At 38.1% G+C, this 16,150-nt stretch overlaps 1 protein-coding gene across 8 annotated transcripts in view; it reads right to left on the minus strand.

Moving 5' to 3' along the window:
• Positions 1-2,242: 2,242 nt before the first annotated feature.
• Positions 2,243-16,150, minus strand: part of NRXN3 (neurexin 3) — a 1,502,570-nt gene continuing 1,488,662 nt past the window's right edge. For 5 of the 8 annotated variants that reach the window (XM_047079785.1, XM_047079784.1, XM_047079789.1 and 2 more), the window contains one exon: positions 2,243-2,544. In XM_047079785.1, coding sequence (XP_046935741.1) covers positions 2,243-2,544 — 302 coding nt within the window. Of the gene's footprint in view, positions 3,169-16,150 lie in introns of all 8 variants that reach the window. The other 3 variants (XM_047079783.1, XM_047079782.1, XM_047079786.1) reach the window with 2 other exon arrangements.

Raw genomic sequence — 16,150 nt, forward strand, 5'->3', positions numbered from 1 at the left:
GAAAGCAGGAAATCAGTTCACAAGACCTCAAGACTCCAAAAACAGCAATCTTTTACAGACATCGAGATATAATCAACTTCATATAGGTTGGGCCATTTAAGTTATCTAAAATCGTGCTTTGATATCTCTTTATAATCCTGTCATTTTTAATGACAACAAAAAAATCCAAAACTCTTAACACATTGAAGTATCAGATAATGAGGAACACCTCTTTCCATACACATTAGTAAAGGCTACCGTTGTTTAGATTGCGCTTTTTGCCCCGTGTCTTTAAGGTATTTTTCAAAGTCAAATATTCATGCAACTTACAAAGACCAGCAAGAGTAGATTTCTAAATCTAAACAGCTGATTGATTTTCATCTGTACAAAAGAAATTGTATATATCCTACCCTCCAGAAGACATACTTCATTTTTGTGTGAATATTTGTCTTGCTTTGTCTCTTGCTTTTTGGATAGCTATGGCCACACAACCAGTTTATTGTTTTTCTGTACATTGTTTCCTCTTTTCAAAAAGAAAGACATACAACTGGAATATAAACCAAACGAAATAAACAAATAGAAAGGAAAGAACAGTTCTTAAAGCAGTATGTACATAGGTGGCTAAGGAATTATACCAGCAAAAATGTAGTAAAATATGTAAACAAAATCTGAGAAGATTGTTTATTCTCTTTGACACAGTTAACTGTGACAAAACTAAAACTCACACTTTCTTCACATTTTAAGGTTTACTTTTTGTTGTTTTGTTATTTTCTTTTAAAACAACATTCTCATTCCACTTCAAGACTTTAACAGTTTTCCTGTTTCAGTCATCCCATCAAACATACCATGATAAATATATCTGTATATATATTTATTTATATATATATTATACTATTAAATTCCTTTTTTTGTGTGTCACAGCAGCTTTATTCATTTATTATTTATTTATTTGTTTTTAGAAAAGATGGGTGAAGGGAGATGTGAGCAAATGGAAGGACAGAGTTATCTGTAAGTGTCAGGCTACAAAATTAAACCACTATGAAAAACATCATGTTGGGGGTGGGGGAAGAACTATGTATTTTGCACTCTGTCATGCCATGTTTGGCTTGTGTGACCTTTTGTTGTTCCATCACACATTGAACTCCCCTATTGTCTGTTTTGATTCTTTAACAGACGATTAGTATTGTCTCATCTTTTTATATTTGCATGCATTTCAATCAGTCGCAGATCCAGCCCACCCCCTCTTCACCTTCCCTAGGAAAGGCTCTGTGTTAGCTTGTGGGGCTTTCTCCTTTACCACAATTTGGCTGGGCTAATGAACAGGAACAATATTGTTAAGTAAAGCCAATAGCTCTAATAAAACCAGCCCTAACCCCACCTATTCAGGGTTTGGGTGGCAAATTCTGCAATTAGATCCTGAGGGACCAGCTTTTCAAACCAATACTATCATCCATCATGTGATTTTGCTATGTGTTTCAGCAAAGCATCGTATAGGAAACAAACAACAGATTCTAGAAATACCACAACCTGATATGTAGAGTGAACACCATGGTAGCTTTTGAGTTCATATGGCAATAGTCTCTCTTATTTTTGTTTTCTGAGTTTTTTGTTTTTTCTTCTTATGTCCAGTCATTCTCAAAAAATAAACAAAAACCCAAAAGCCATTTTTTCCCCTCAGATCTTGAAAAGTTACACATACACTGGCCAAAACCAGATAAGGGTGGGTTTTTTTGTTTGTTTGCTTTTGTTTTTCATTTTTTTTCATTTTTTTTTGTTTTTGTTTTTTACATAATTAAACCCAAAAAAAAAAAAAGAAAAAAGAAAACATTGTTACAGATTGTTACAGTCAAGCTTCACAAACATCATTACAGACTCACTTGGAGTTATGGAACAAGTAAGCCATGAAGTCTTCTACCTTGGGTGAAAAGTCCTCAAGAGAAGGAAGCTTCCAAGTCCGCGAAAGTGGGGGAGCCATCTGGTTGCTCCAGAGCGCAAAGTGTGTGCTTTATGATACAGCAGGGCAGAAAGAATGTTCTGTCTCCGAGCGATGACTGAATCAAAGCAGCCATGGCTGAACGTTTTAGGTACATCTTTGTGTGTGTCCTTTTTTTAAAAATGGTTTTCCCCACCATGGTCATGGTACACCCCATCTCATAGTTGTAACAGTTCTGACATCTGTGAAACCTCGTTTTCCAAGTATTTATAGATTTCTATAGAAATAATTCTGTGTCATAAATTCACTTAATGATTGGCGGTGTCGTTTTTACACATAATACTCCTTGTCCTTGTTTTTCTGTTTCTTGTGGCCGCTCTTCGAGCTCTGCTGCTTCTCCTTGATGAGCGTGCCGTTGCTCTGGGCCGAGTTGCTGATGTAGTTCCGCGTCTCGTCCACTTGATAGGACCCCTCGTCCCTGTTCCTGTACTTGTACATGGCGTACAGGAGGATCAAGATGCAGAGGGCGGCAGCAGCCACAATGCCGACGACCATCCCTGTTGTACTGCTCGACTCCCGGATCACCTCTGAGGCCCCCGGAACCCGTCTGACTCCCGGCTCCGTGGGGTTTGCTGTGGGCACATTACGGAACATGGGGGAAGTAATTAGTGGGCTCTTCAGTTTGGTGCTGTCTAGCTCATAGGCAGTGGGCAACGGAAGCAAGACTATATCAGGCTGGGGTTTGAGATCACGGTTATTCATTTTGCCAGCTGGCAATTTGGGCACCATCCCAGACGAGGAGGAAGCTGTGAAGCGGATCAGCTCAGGGGACAAAGATGTGGTAGTAGTCCTACTAGTTTCGGAGACTTTGTTAGGTCTAAAGTCCTTGGATTCCCACTTGGGCGCATGTGCTTTGTAGCCACCTTCGAAGATTGAAGTGGAAAGACTCTTATCTGTTACCAAGGAGAAGGTGGTGTAAAAATCTTCATCATCAGTAGGGGGCAGGTTAGAGTCAAAGGTTTCCCCTGAGCCATACCCAGATATCACCAAGCCATCATCATCACAACCATCGCTGCCTTGGTCCGACAAGCAAGGTAACCCCGCCTCAGAGGTCATGGACAGGGAATCTTTGGTGGTCTCAATAATGGTGAGGAGGGGGCGAAAGGTAGGGGGGAGTGTAATGGAAGGTGCACGAGTAGCAATAGGAGGGGTAGCTAAAGGGTCTTCTACAAGAAGAGGGATAACTAATTCACCTCCTGGGATTGAAAAGAAAAAGAAAAACAGAATTAGTATATTTGTAGATACGATCCATAGTCATTCTCAGTGACTGTTTTTGATTGATTAGGTATCACAGATTATCATAGAATGACCTATGTGGACCTATGTCCACTCCTTTCTTATTGTAGACTAACCATTCTAAGCTGATTTAGAGCCCATTATATGCCTCTTGCCACCGAAGTCTGAAATTCTTAGGTTTTTAAGATACTCTCAAGTAATTATTTAGATAGAATTCAAATACGCTGATTCCAGGATCTGCTTACAGGATAATGGCATTCAATCATTCTATTGCAAAAACTGACAGGCTAGCAAAACTGTGTGTGTATGTGTGTGTGTGTGTGTATATACATGCGTACATGCACATGCATGTGACTAATTTATGAACCCTAGCATTTCTTTGTTCTCTTTTTGGGTTTCTATGTATTTGCTCCCATGAGGATGAGTATGACATATTCTCCAGGTCCCAGAGATCAAGATCAAGGAATGTAAAAGACCTTGTCTTTAGTATTTTAAGCTACTACCTTTTATTTAACATTTATCAAATTCAGTGTACATTTACTATATGCTAAGTAAAGGGAACTCATAAGAGGTTAAAATATTCATCTAACAAACTCATTCTATCTTTTGTAGAAATTGCCCTATTAAATGACAACTCACCTTGCCTTGGTCTCACATTATGTTTATGCATTGCTTTTATGCTGTATGCAATATATGCTGAGCTCAACACTAGATTTTTTAAATACCCTGACTAGATACCCATGATTTACTGGAAATTTAGATTCAGAGATGTAGAGATAGCAAAGTGAGTTTTTTAAATCAGCGATTCTTATCCAAAATGGGAAAAATAAATTGGTTTACCCACAGACCCTAGTTATTGCATTTATAAACATGTGGACTAGGTCAGGAAAGACAGTGCAGAATAGTTCACTAAATCAGAGTGCCTTCAAATCATGGGGACCACAAATATTCTGTGGTGCTTACTTAATTGTAGGGCCAAGTTTATTACTCATGTATGTAAGCAAGATAATCAAGGTCTTCTGTGTCTCTTTACAATGTTATTTTTCAAACAGAGAAAGAATCTCCAGAAGTTACAGTTCATGTCTCCTCATTGAATTTATTTCCAAAATGTATTGTTGTTTTAAAAAAAACACTAGCCGGGAGGGCATGATGTTTCCCTGTTTCAGTTAGACAGTTGAGTTGCTAATATGATATTGTTGACGGCTTCTTTCTGAGCTGGGTCATTAAGCTCTCAGCCAGGTACAATGTTCTTGTCTGTTCTGCCCTCCATAGCAACTGCCCTGATGGGATGGTTGGTGTGAACGCCTGTTATCAGATGTGACTTTTGCTGAGGTACCCCTTATTGGTGACAAAGCCAGACATGTGATAATATCACAAGTTCTAAGTGCACAAGTCTTTAGTTTACACGGTGTTTCCCAGGTTCTTCCTATAAAGATGGACTCACAAATAAGAACTCTCCTGCTTAGCTTTCCATCCATGTGTCTTTAAACATTTCCCTGTGCCTCAGTTAGAACTGCTGCATGTAAACTGTCCAGATTTCAGGTGTGCTAAAGAGAAGGGCCTTCTGAGAGGAAAGCTATTGCATACCTTCAAAGCACCTGAGAAGAACCATTTGTACCCATTTCAGAAGCTTTACTTCCTCCATATTTAGCCAATAACATTGTGTTATACAGAGAGAAACTGAGGTGGGGGAGGGTGGCAATAATGTACATGATGTGTATTTGGGAGGGATAATCATCTCTGTCCTACCTGATGATACCATATGTAGCAAAATAAAACAACCTTTCTGAGAATTTCAGGATGATGTTTTGGGTTATGCTCTAACCCCAAACTTCTCTTCCAGTGCTTGGTGTTTCAAACTATTGAGTAAAATGATCTTTGCAGATTCGTCATCAGACTTGCTTTACCGGACCAGCATGCCTTTTTTTTTTTTTTTTTTTTTTTTTACATTGTGACTATATATAATTCATAGATCTTGCAACTGATTTAATGCATAATTTACAACTTTTTCTAGGTTTTATAAATGGGATTTGGAGCACAGTTCCCTAAAGGTAAGCCAGTACTAAAACTAACCCTGAGTTTCTCTCCTTATTCTTCTAGTAGGGTGGGGGTGGCAAGTGTTATATTTAAGGTGACCCATGGAAGAAGGCAGTGTGTAAGTAGAAAAGAGAAGGCAATGAGAAGAGAGATGAGATGGCCCATGCAATCTGTTTGAAGGTTCCCTAGAGATTACTCAGGGATGATTTTACTTTCCTTCAGAGAACAAGACAGGATTTTTTACCCATCCCACCTAGAACAAAGGTTTAGCACATGTGCTCTTTACTGGCACAAATACTGACAGTATTTGTTCCTTAGGGAAATGATAAAAAATCCACTCCACATATATTAAGCAGAGAGGAAACTGGGATAAAGGATCAGGAATAGCCGATGTGTTGAAAGGCAAAAGCCTGGTATGGATAACTTAAATATAAAGGCAAATTGTTAAGTAGTGTGCTGGTGTCCCTTTAAGTGAGATTAAGATTACTGTCTTCATGATTACAGAGTGGCATTCATTTGCAATTTTAGTGTACCATCTGTGACACCCAACTGCAGTCTTAAATTTGCCTCCTTCCCCCCCACCCCTTTTTTTCAATCTAAAGCTTCTGCAGTATCTTTGTTGTAGAAAATCTACAAAATCTACAAATTGCTCACTCTGCAGTTGAATCGCCCCCACTTTCTTTTGCTATTCACTTCTCAATTCAACACCTTTTAATCTTTCTCGTGTTAAAAAAAATAACTGAAAACCATCACTTTCATAATGAAGTGGAAGGAGAGTCCTAAAGCTCGCTGATTTATAAAGAGCTTCTAAAAGGTTGATGAGCCCCTAAGTGAAATGATAAGAGCTTATTTCCAAACCAAAAATGTTAGGTATGCTATTTTAGAGTTTAAACAAAAGAATGTGTCCAAATTACTAATCTTCAGTTTTGCCATTTTGTTATTAATCCCGGCAGCAGTGGTAGAAAATGATAAATGATGCCCCCTGTCAGGGAAATGTGAGCCCCAATTCCAGTGGGAGAATAGAAGCTTTCATAATCCACCCCCTTTCCTGCCCTCTCAAGAAAATCGGAAGAGTGTCTTCAGCTTAAAAGAAAGTCAACTGGGATGCAGGAATTGTTGTTACAAATGGAAATTGGAGTAAAAAATAGGTGGAAAATTTCAGAGAATAGTGCAAGGTGCCTGGGACAGGTGTGTGAGGGTGTATAATCTACTTTAATATCAAATTCCATCTTTAAGATTTAGGATGATTATATAGTGTCCTAGGGAATATGAGGGCACACATCCTTTGAGATGAGGGATGTATTTTTCCATGATTAGATCCTTAACAGAAATAACTTAGACTGTAGGAAGCTATTTAAGATGTTATGTTTGTTTTAATCCAAAGTGATTGTCCTCAGAAATGTTGGAGCAGCTATGTTTTTTTTCCCCAATGTCCAAAGACTATGGAGTCAGTGATCTACCAGATGTCTATGCTTATAAAGATTCATATTCATAGAAGCAGCAAGCCTAAAATCATAAGGGGTTACAGGCAGAGGGACAGACACCCTGTAGGCCATCAACACCCTAATTTTCTGTTCCCTCCCCAGAATTTGTCTTTGGCTTGGAATAAGAACTATCTTTATTCCTTAACCTTAGCATTTTAAATCAGGAATATATACCCGTTTTTGACAGGGTTGTGCTTTTCTTTAAACTAGAGAGATCACTAGGGATATAAAAGGTCTATTTTAGCCCTGAAGGCTGCCCTGCTTTTTTGCTTTATGAGTGTATTTATAGATATATAATTCATGTGTCTAGGGCTGATATCCAGCAAAAGGGGCTCTCTGCCATCGAAAAAGACAGTGTATTAAAAATTTAATAGAACTCTTCTGAACTGTGAGAATTTCGCAGGTGATAGTGAATGTAGTGGGTCATCTGAAAAAACAAGGGCAGCATGAAATTTCAATGTGGCTCCAACCTTTTCCTCTCTGGAGACATTCAAGTCTGAGAAGTCACAAAAATACCAAAACAATGACACTAAAGAGCCAGACTGAGAGAGGACACCATGCTCCAATTCCTTGAATTTATTTTATTTATATTTAGGTTCTTTACCTCATCTCTTATTTGCATGTTTCTAATTCACTACTGAGATATAGTCATGTAATATGGAAAAATCATCCTTTTCCCCCATAAATTAGTTGTTGAATGACATTCACTTAATTACTTGGTGCCAAAGCATTGTGTACTTGTAGCACATAAAGATCCTGAAGTCTGTAATCATGAACTTCTTCTCCACTTTCAGGAAAAATTGCCATGGACAAACATGGCAAGTACCAGGGGAGAAGGCTCCAGAAAAACTCAAGGGGCTCAAAGGCGCTTAACTTACATTTTAGTAAGACGAGAATCTTGAGGTGGGGCATTTTTTCCCCCTAGTTTGTCTGAAATGGATTTGATTCTGAAGGCTACAGATTCGATTTTTCAACATATGCCCAGGTAAGATGAGACAAAGGCCCTGGATATCATTATACATTGTAAAATAAGGCATGCCAAGTAGAATTTTTCATTTCCTTATTGATTAAGGGCTTCGTCTCTAGAGCCACTCATACTCAGGTTAACATCAGAGCTCTGTGGTTTACTAGCCATGTGAGTTCAGTGAAATTTCTTAAACTCTCTGTAAAATGTAAATAATAACACGCCTATCTCAAACACCAGTGTGAATAATAATGCATGTTAATGTTAATTATATGCATACTAAGTATTTAGCATAGAATCCATTGTTACTTCAAAATGCCAGTTAATAGTATTATTTCTATTAACATTTTGGGCCTATACATCATTGATCACTTTCTTATCATTTTTTTAATGTAGTAGCCTCATGCTAGGGTACAAATATAATAATATAGGATCTAGGTTATTGTGGCTATTTTAAATGCAGCTTTGAAGAATGAACTACTAATTCAAAAAGCTTGTATTTAAAAAAAACGATTAACCCTTTATTAAATTGACCAATGGATAGCTTCCTCAACAAAAATAAATTCTATTAGATAAAATAACACCCCATTTAGGAAGTTCTTAGTTTTAAACCCAAAATATCATCCAGCACATGAAATATAAAATCATATAAACTGAGGCAGAGAAAGCCCATTCATTAAAGCTTCTGTGTTAGAAATACATCTATTACCCACCATTCAGTCGGATATTTCTGTAACAGTTTCAGATAACACTATATCTGAAATTAAAGTGAAACAAGTAATCTGTTTATTTAAAAATGATACAGCCCTTCTTTTTTCTTAAAATGTTTATTTTGAAAGAGAATGAGAGAGTAAGAACATGAGTAGGGGAGGGGTAGAGAGAGAGGGAGAGAGAGACTCCCAAGCAGACAGAGCAGTACAGAGCCCTATGAGGGGTTCAGTCCCACCAAATGAACCTTGGGATCATGACTTGAGCCAAAATTGAGTTGTACAGTTAACCAACAGATCCACCCAAGTGCTCCTGGTATAGCACTCCTTACCTATCCATCTTATCTTTCCCAAAGTGCATAAGGCAACATTAATCCAAATACCTTTAACCTCAGGGGGTATTTTCACCTCTAAGGTCACACAAAATGGCAGTACTTACCTACCTGAAAGATTTCCTAAATAAAACTTTAGATGTTAAAATTATCATGTTTCTTCTCGGTAGGATCTTAGGATCCTTTTAAAGTTTACTTGATTAAATCCAGGAGAGAAATAGCAACTATTAAATGAAAGGGAAAAGAGGAGGGGGAGCAGAGAGAAAGAGAGAGAGAGAGAGAGAGAGAGAGAGAGAGAGACGTTGGAGGGGAGGGAGAGAGAGGGGGCAAGAAAGGAGGGAGGGAGATAGAGAAAGAGGCAGGGAGGGAAACAGGGAGGGAGTGGGAGAGAGGCAGGGAGAGAATGGGCCAGAGGGGGAGAGAGAAAGAGGCAGGAAGGGAGGGAGGGAAGAGGAAAAGATGCTGGGAGGGAGAGGGAGAAAAGGAGGAAGGGAGGGAGAGAGAGAGGGACAAGGAAGGAGGTAAGAAGAAAAAGAAAGAGGCAGGGAGGGACACAGGGAGGGAAAGACTGAGGGGGAGAGAAACAGGCTGGGAGGAAGGAAGAGAGGGAGGGAGAGAGGAGGGAGAAGCTGGGAGGGATGCAGGGAGGGAGAAGGAGAGACAGAATTGTGTGCTCTCTGTATATGAGTGTTTGTTTTCACCAGTAGTTAATTCTATACATTGAAAGCCATCATTATCACAGGATAATACCCTAGACACCTGGGATTCTTGATGCCTTCATTCTCAATAAAATCAATTTTGGAGTCTGCAGTGATGGTGGTGGCAAAATCCTGGATAACCAAACTCTACTATTGTCACTTGAGAGCACCTTAATTTCCCTTTGCTGAAGGAAAATACAATAAAGGACTGATTTCCCTGAATGCTTTCTAAGGAGTTAAATTAGGATGTATTACCACTGATAATACTTGGCGTTAACTTCTTTTCTTCTGGGGGTACAGGCCTCCCATAGGCTGTAACCAATTTAACATCCCACTGTAGAGCATATCATTATTCTCAAGGCTTTAAAGTTGGTTCAGGCAAAGAGGCTAGGCTTCCTTTGGATGATGAGAACAACTTACCCACCCCTTCTATGAACAGTAGAGTTCACATTGATCATTAGAAGCAATTCAGCACAAACATAACAGTGAAAATTAAGCAGATAGGCACAAATGAAATAAAATATTTAATACTGTCTTCAAAAGCATATAGTAGAAAATAAAACTAACATCAAAGCCAAAGTAAACTAGAGGAAAGGAGAGCAAATAACATTCACAAGGCATTCACAGTATAAGGGCAGGGGGAAAAAAAAGTAAAAGCAAATTAAAAAAAAAAAAGAGGAGGCTATTTTTGGAAAACAAAGAAAGCAGTCATTTCCATATAGATAAAATAACTTAAATGAAAAAAGCATACCATATTAATTTATAGTCAACTTACATCAACAAATTGCCCGCATGTTTTTTGGCATGAAAGAAAAATTTACAAAAGAAAGTTGTGTAAGAATGCTCTTGGACAAATAGGATTGCCACATTCTTGTAACTTGCTTTTTTGTTGTCATTTCTTAAAAAACTTTTGAGCAAAATGTCTAATTTTTCAAATATAATAATTTACAACAGAGGATGATACAGGGAGGCAACAACACATACATCCACACCACATAACATGAAAAGAAAAAAAAATCTGCACTTTAACAAAGTTTTTCTCTGAGGGGCTTGGGAGGGCATCGATTTTGAATTTGAAATAATTCCGATTGCAGTGATTTAAAAAATTAAAAAAAACCTGTTTACTTTTATAATTTGCCTTTAAAAAATTCTCTGAATCTGGAGGGTTTTGAATGAACTTCTGCACTGTTATAGGTTCTCAGATATATATTTATCTTTTAAATATTTTTGTCTTTTTGACAAGTTTTAGATTTAAGGGGATGGATGGCAGCACATAAATTTGAACAATGCTAAGGGAAGGGAAGTGTGGGGAGGAGGGATGCAGAGAGGGCAGGGTCGTATTTATGAGTGTACGACACAAGAGATGAAGATGATGGGGGTGAAAGTGTAAGTGAGTCGCCATGTCCATGTAAGGGCGGCACGGAGTGATCTAGCTGCATTAGAGCTTCTGGCTGTAAGGAAGGGATGGGCAATATACAAAAACAAATGAGCCTACACATGCCCATCTACAGAAATAAAGAACAGAACTCTAACACAATCTCACACACCCTAAGCTGCAACTTCTTCAACATGCAATTACTCCAAAAATCATTACAGTTTCATTAAAGAGTTTCAAATAATAAAAACAGTTAAACTTTTTTTCCTACTAAAAGTCGCCAAAATACATAAAATAATAATACTAATAATAATGACCAAAAGATTAAAAGCAAAAACAAGAAGACTAGATTTATGCATTCAAGTTGAACAACTTCACCGGCAGCCACACAGCCCCATCTAGAGTTAGGGGAGAGGGTTGGAGACTAGCAGAGGTGATGGAGAGGCAAAAGTGTACAAGGAGCCCACTTGCTGGGTTACTAGTCACTTCCTTATAGAGAAATGGTTCTGTCTGTATGACATCATCCACGTTCTCCCTGCCACCCATGGGTGCATGGGATTCCCAATGAGAAGGCACTAATTTGAGAGATGTGGATGTGGGGATTCTGCGGCTGAAGTTGTTCCACATTTAAAGAGGGAGTGGGGGAAAATTGCAGAAAACAATTCATAACTTTTTTCTCATAATTTTGGATAAAACCAAATCTAAAGTTAAAGATCTAGCAATCAAAAGAAACATATTGATATATATATATAGATAGATATAATACAAAAAGCACTTAATTCCCAAACAAAAAGGGAGAAAAGAACAAAAAAGTTTAAAGGAAAAAGGATTTCACAGACTTTCAGAGATGAACAACCAGATGCACACGCTGAGGAGGCACAGACAGAGCAGTCAGGGGACACTTTTTTTTTTGCTTTTTGCTTTTTGTTTTCTGGCTTGTTGATTCCCCTTTTGGTGATAGCCAAAATTAAAAACAAATTTTGCATTTCCTTTAAAAATGAATTTTGCATTTTTTAAAAAAAATTTTTTTGGTTCGCTTCTTTAAAAAAAATAAAAAGGGCGTGCAGTCTGGATGTACGTCATAAGTAGACATTTGAAAGAGAAGAAAGTGGCTAAGACTGACAAATGGGTAATCTTCTATTAGCCTTTAACTGTAGGAATGTTAATCAAGTTAATACATGCTTAAAGTAAGTTGCATTTAGGGAAAATAGAAAAACAGAACAGCAAGCTGGGGTTGGGGAGAGGTCAGCAAGACAAAACTGATTTGGGGGTGGGAGGAAAGTACTAGACTTAGTTTCATGCCTTTCCAGTAGGGGCAAAGGGCATCCCAAGGCTTCCTACCAATTAGGAGAAGGAAAGCATGTGCCTATGTATATGCATGTTGGGGGCTGAAGTGGAGACTGTAGTGATAGGAAGTGAAATAAAAAATATACATGGGTTCATGGGTTCTGTTCTAGAAAGCTTATCCCATATTCATTCACAGACCTACAAGGCATATTTTGTAAGTCATAGAGAGGATATAATTGCAGTGTTCCATATGATTTTCTTGGGTTTTGCCACATTGCTGGGGTACCATCGGTGACAATAGAGTGTTCATAAAATGAGCCTGATAAATGGGATAGCATCCGTGCGTGTGTGTGTGTGTGTGTGTGTGTGTGTGTATTCCACGCATGCTATTCCGTTTATCAGGCTCACACCCTCTCTGAAGAACACAGCAGCACAGTGTCAGTATCTGTAGAGTACAGAATAGATAGGAAATGAGCAGGGTATATTCAAACTGCATTGGGGGAAACTATACTATCTCCAGTCTTCTAGAGATCATGTGGGAAACAGATGTTCCATTCAATCTCTATTGAGAAAGATGGAAAAGAGAGAGGGAGAGGAGGAAGGTGAGGGGCAAGGAGAAGGGAGAGTGTTTGAGTAGGTGGTGTGTGTGTGTGTGTGTGTGTGTGTGTGTATGTGCGTGGAAGGAGTTTTTAGAAATGGCCTCGGCCTCTACTGGAAGAGATCCTGAGAGTTATAGTCAATACTATATCCCTATGAGAATATTAATGTCCAACCAAGGACTGGGAAACCCAGGTCGGCAAACCACAAAGGTGAGACACTTGAGAGCACCTGGTTCTGACACAATCTTAGTCACTCCTGAGAACTTTGCTGGGTGACTTTCACGAAAAGGAATAAATTGTGAGGATGAGTTAGACTTTTGCCCCCTATGAGACGCCCCTTTTATTATTTTATTTTAAAATAAGTATAATAACGTGTCCCCATGGGTCAGTCCGTACCAAGATTTTTAGTCTCTGGTTTAATAATGTTAATCATTATAGTAGGAACTTCACAAAGGATGGCTGGGAGGTTGCAGAAGGAGGGAAAAAACATCCCAATAATATAGGAAGAGAAAAACCCTTGGTGCACTGATTTTTTTGAATACTTATACTTTTAACAATGAATTGTATTGTATAAGAAGACTCTACAAATGCTCATATGGCCTCACAAGGTATCAAGTGACTTCTTTACAACAAAGTTGGTTTTGATAATATTCAGATAGGCTGTTTTTTGTTTCATAGGCAATTTTTTTTAAAGTAGGCTCCACACCCAGAGTGGAGCCCAATGTGGGGCTTGAACTCACAACCCTGAGAACAAGACCTGAGCTGAGATCAAGAGTCAGATGTTCAACCAACTAAGGAACCCAGGTGCCCGTAGGCAACTTTTTAAAGTGTGAAACATACTGGACTAAGTACAAGACATAAAGAATAAGACACTTCCAGTATATACATACTCCTGGATAACAAGAGGTGTCAAGAGGTGTTTTGAGAAGATCTATCATAATTTGGGTAATTTACCTATTTCAAAATAGCTTTTTTTAAAACTCATACAAGTAGGACACCATTAACATTCTGGAAATCACCGGTTTAAACAGTTGAACATAGTAAAATTTGGGGTTGTCACTTTGCAAATAAAATATGTATTTTTTAAACCCATGGAAGCCATAGTTTCAAATGAAGCCAACACAGCCTGAATATAGGGCACATACATGCTTATAAGTCAGCCATCAGTTACATACACAAAGCTTGTTTGATTTTTAATGTAAGATACAAAGTAATATTGCTAGTAGCTCATAATTATGTCCCAGGTTTATTTTAATCTTTCATTAGCTATGTATGTTAGGTTTTATTATCAATAACTACATGGTTCTCCACCTATGCCTCTACATGGTGAGTGTTAAGAATGCTTTAGAATGATGCTTGCTATTGAGAACAAATAATACAATAATTTGACCTGAAACAGCATATTTTGATGCAACCATTTGTATCCCACCATGTCCAAATAACCTGTCTAAATGTAAAGTCAAACTTTTAAAAACATCAAATGCAATAAGACAGAATTACATTGGTCAGGATTCACCTTAGGGAATGCACTTGTTAAAAAAAATTGTTTTCTAAACTGTCTCGAGTTGGGCTTGACACATTCAAAAGACATGATCAGGTAACTCAAGCTACAGACCCACCTTTTTGGGAGAGTGGATCCTGCTGTCTAAGGGACATTGTCTTCAGTGTGTACAAGTGAGGTCCAAGAGGAGGCCCAAATGAACTACTTTGTATAACTGTAAATATTTTAAGTTTCTGAGGGAAAACAGTGGAGAAAGGAAGGAAAAAAGGAAACCTTCTTGGGAATCTGAGTGCAATTCCAGGGAAAGACTTGAAACATTACAAGTAGGGTGGGCTAAGAGAGAAGTTTGGAGAACAAATACTTCCTGAGGATTTCAAGGTTTTTTTTTGCATTAGGTATATCAGGTAAATATCCTCATCTGTCCCTCCTTTGAAAGATACAAAAACATTTCACTGATTGCTATTTTATATGTCCACAAGAAGGGAGGGATTCTTCTGGGAGAACCAATGGCTCAGTTCTGAATCATGGTTTGGACTAGAATAAAAATGGAGACTCTGAGAATGGATATGGAATCCAGGAAGGTGGGGATGGCTGTCACCTGTGTCATAAAATGAGTCCTGCATATACTCGGACTTCTCACAACCTCTTCCTCAAGACATGAGTGATGCTCAAGGAAGGGGTGAAGAAGCCTGCTTCATACATGGTATTTATTTCTAGATAAAAAGTTTAGTATTTTCTTTTTAATGGTGAACAAAAATGCCCCCAGTAAAAAGTTTTTTTTACTATCTGTTCCCAAACTCAGTTTCCACACATTATTATAGTGGAAAGGGAGAGACAGAAAAATTAAGCCTCCATAATGGAAAAGGGAGTCCAGGACACCATCAAGCTCAATACTCAGAACTGTATTTCTATATTAATGATCTGCTTGCCTGATTTAGAGTAATTTTTCATACTTAAGTAGATGAGAATGGATAAAACATCACAAAGACTAGTATTACGTTTTAAAAACTGCTAAGATAGAACATTTAGATGTGGAAGGACATTAACTTAATGACTTCTTTCCCTACATTCACATAACCCTTAACTTGCACCTTAATTCAGTCCTATCACCTCCATTCTTCTTTGTGAACCTACTGTGTGCTGCACAGATTTCTACTGACTCCAACACTCCATCGCATTCAACTTGTTTTCCTCTTAATCTCAACAAGACTATAAGAACTTTAGCACAAGTGTGGACTTTTTTTATCTTTATTTGCCTACCAACCAGGATACTAATCACCAATCATTTATTGAATGAACTAATTAAGGAGTAAATTAGTTAATATATTCAATTGTTCATTTTTTTTTACCCTGACACTAGGCTACAGCTTCTATAAAGGCATTAAAATCATGCTTCACCACCATGGCTTGCCTTGTGCCTGGAATGTAATATATGGGATACAGATGTTAGGGTCAGGAGGCCTAAGTCCCAGTCTTGGATGTACTGACCACTGTATTAGTTTGTTGAGACATTGAACAAATCAGTTAACTTCCCTGAGTAAGTTTCCTCAGATGTAATAGGGAGATTGTGATGTCTGGTCAATTAACCCACCTCACAGGGTAAGTTTGTATGACTAATGAGAATTTGAATGTGAAAGTGCTTATAAATTCTAAAGGGCTTTTCAAATGTTTGCTACTGTTGTTTTCAAAGCTGGCACCATAGCATCAGCTGTAAAATTCGGGTTTCATATTCAACAGAGGAGGCTGAGTCCCTGAAAGTTGAAATCAGATGCTGGAACATCTACTTCAGCATCAAACAAATAACCTCAATCCAAAACCTTAACCCAAACAGCCATTGTTACTACTTCTATTGAACCCATGTCTCTACCCCTCCGATAATGCTAAGTTCCTAAAGCATGAATAGTTCATCTTTAATGGTGAAGTTTTATTATTTCTGCATGTAATTTTATAATTATTTT

Source organism: Lynx rufus, unplaced genomic scaffold, assembly GCF_022079265.1.
Source record: "Lynx rufus isolate CCGP_SWC_20201006 ecotype Redwood Valley unplaced genomic scaffold, mLynRuf1.p SCAF_17, whole genome shotgun sequence".
Taxonomy (NCBI): Eukaryota; Metazoa; Chordata; class Mammalia; order Carnivora; family Felidae; genus Lynx; species Lynx rufus.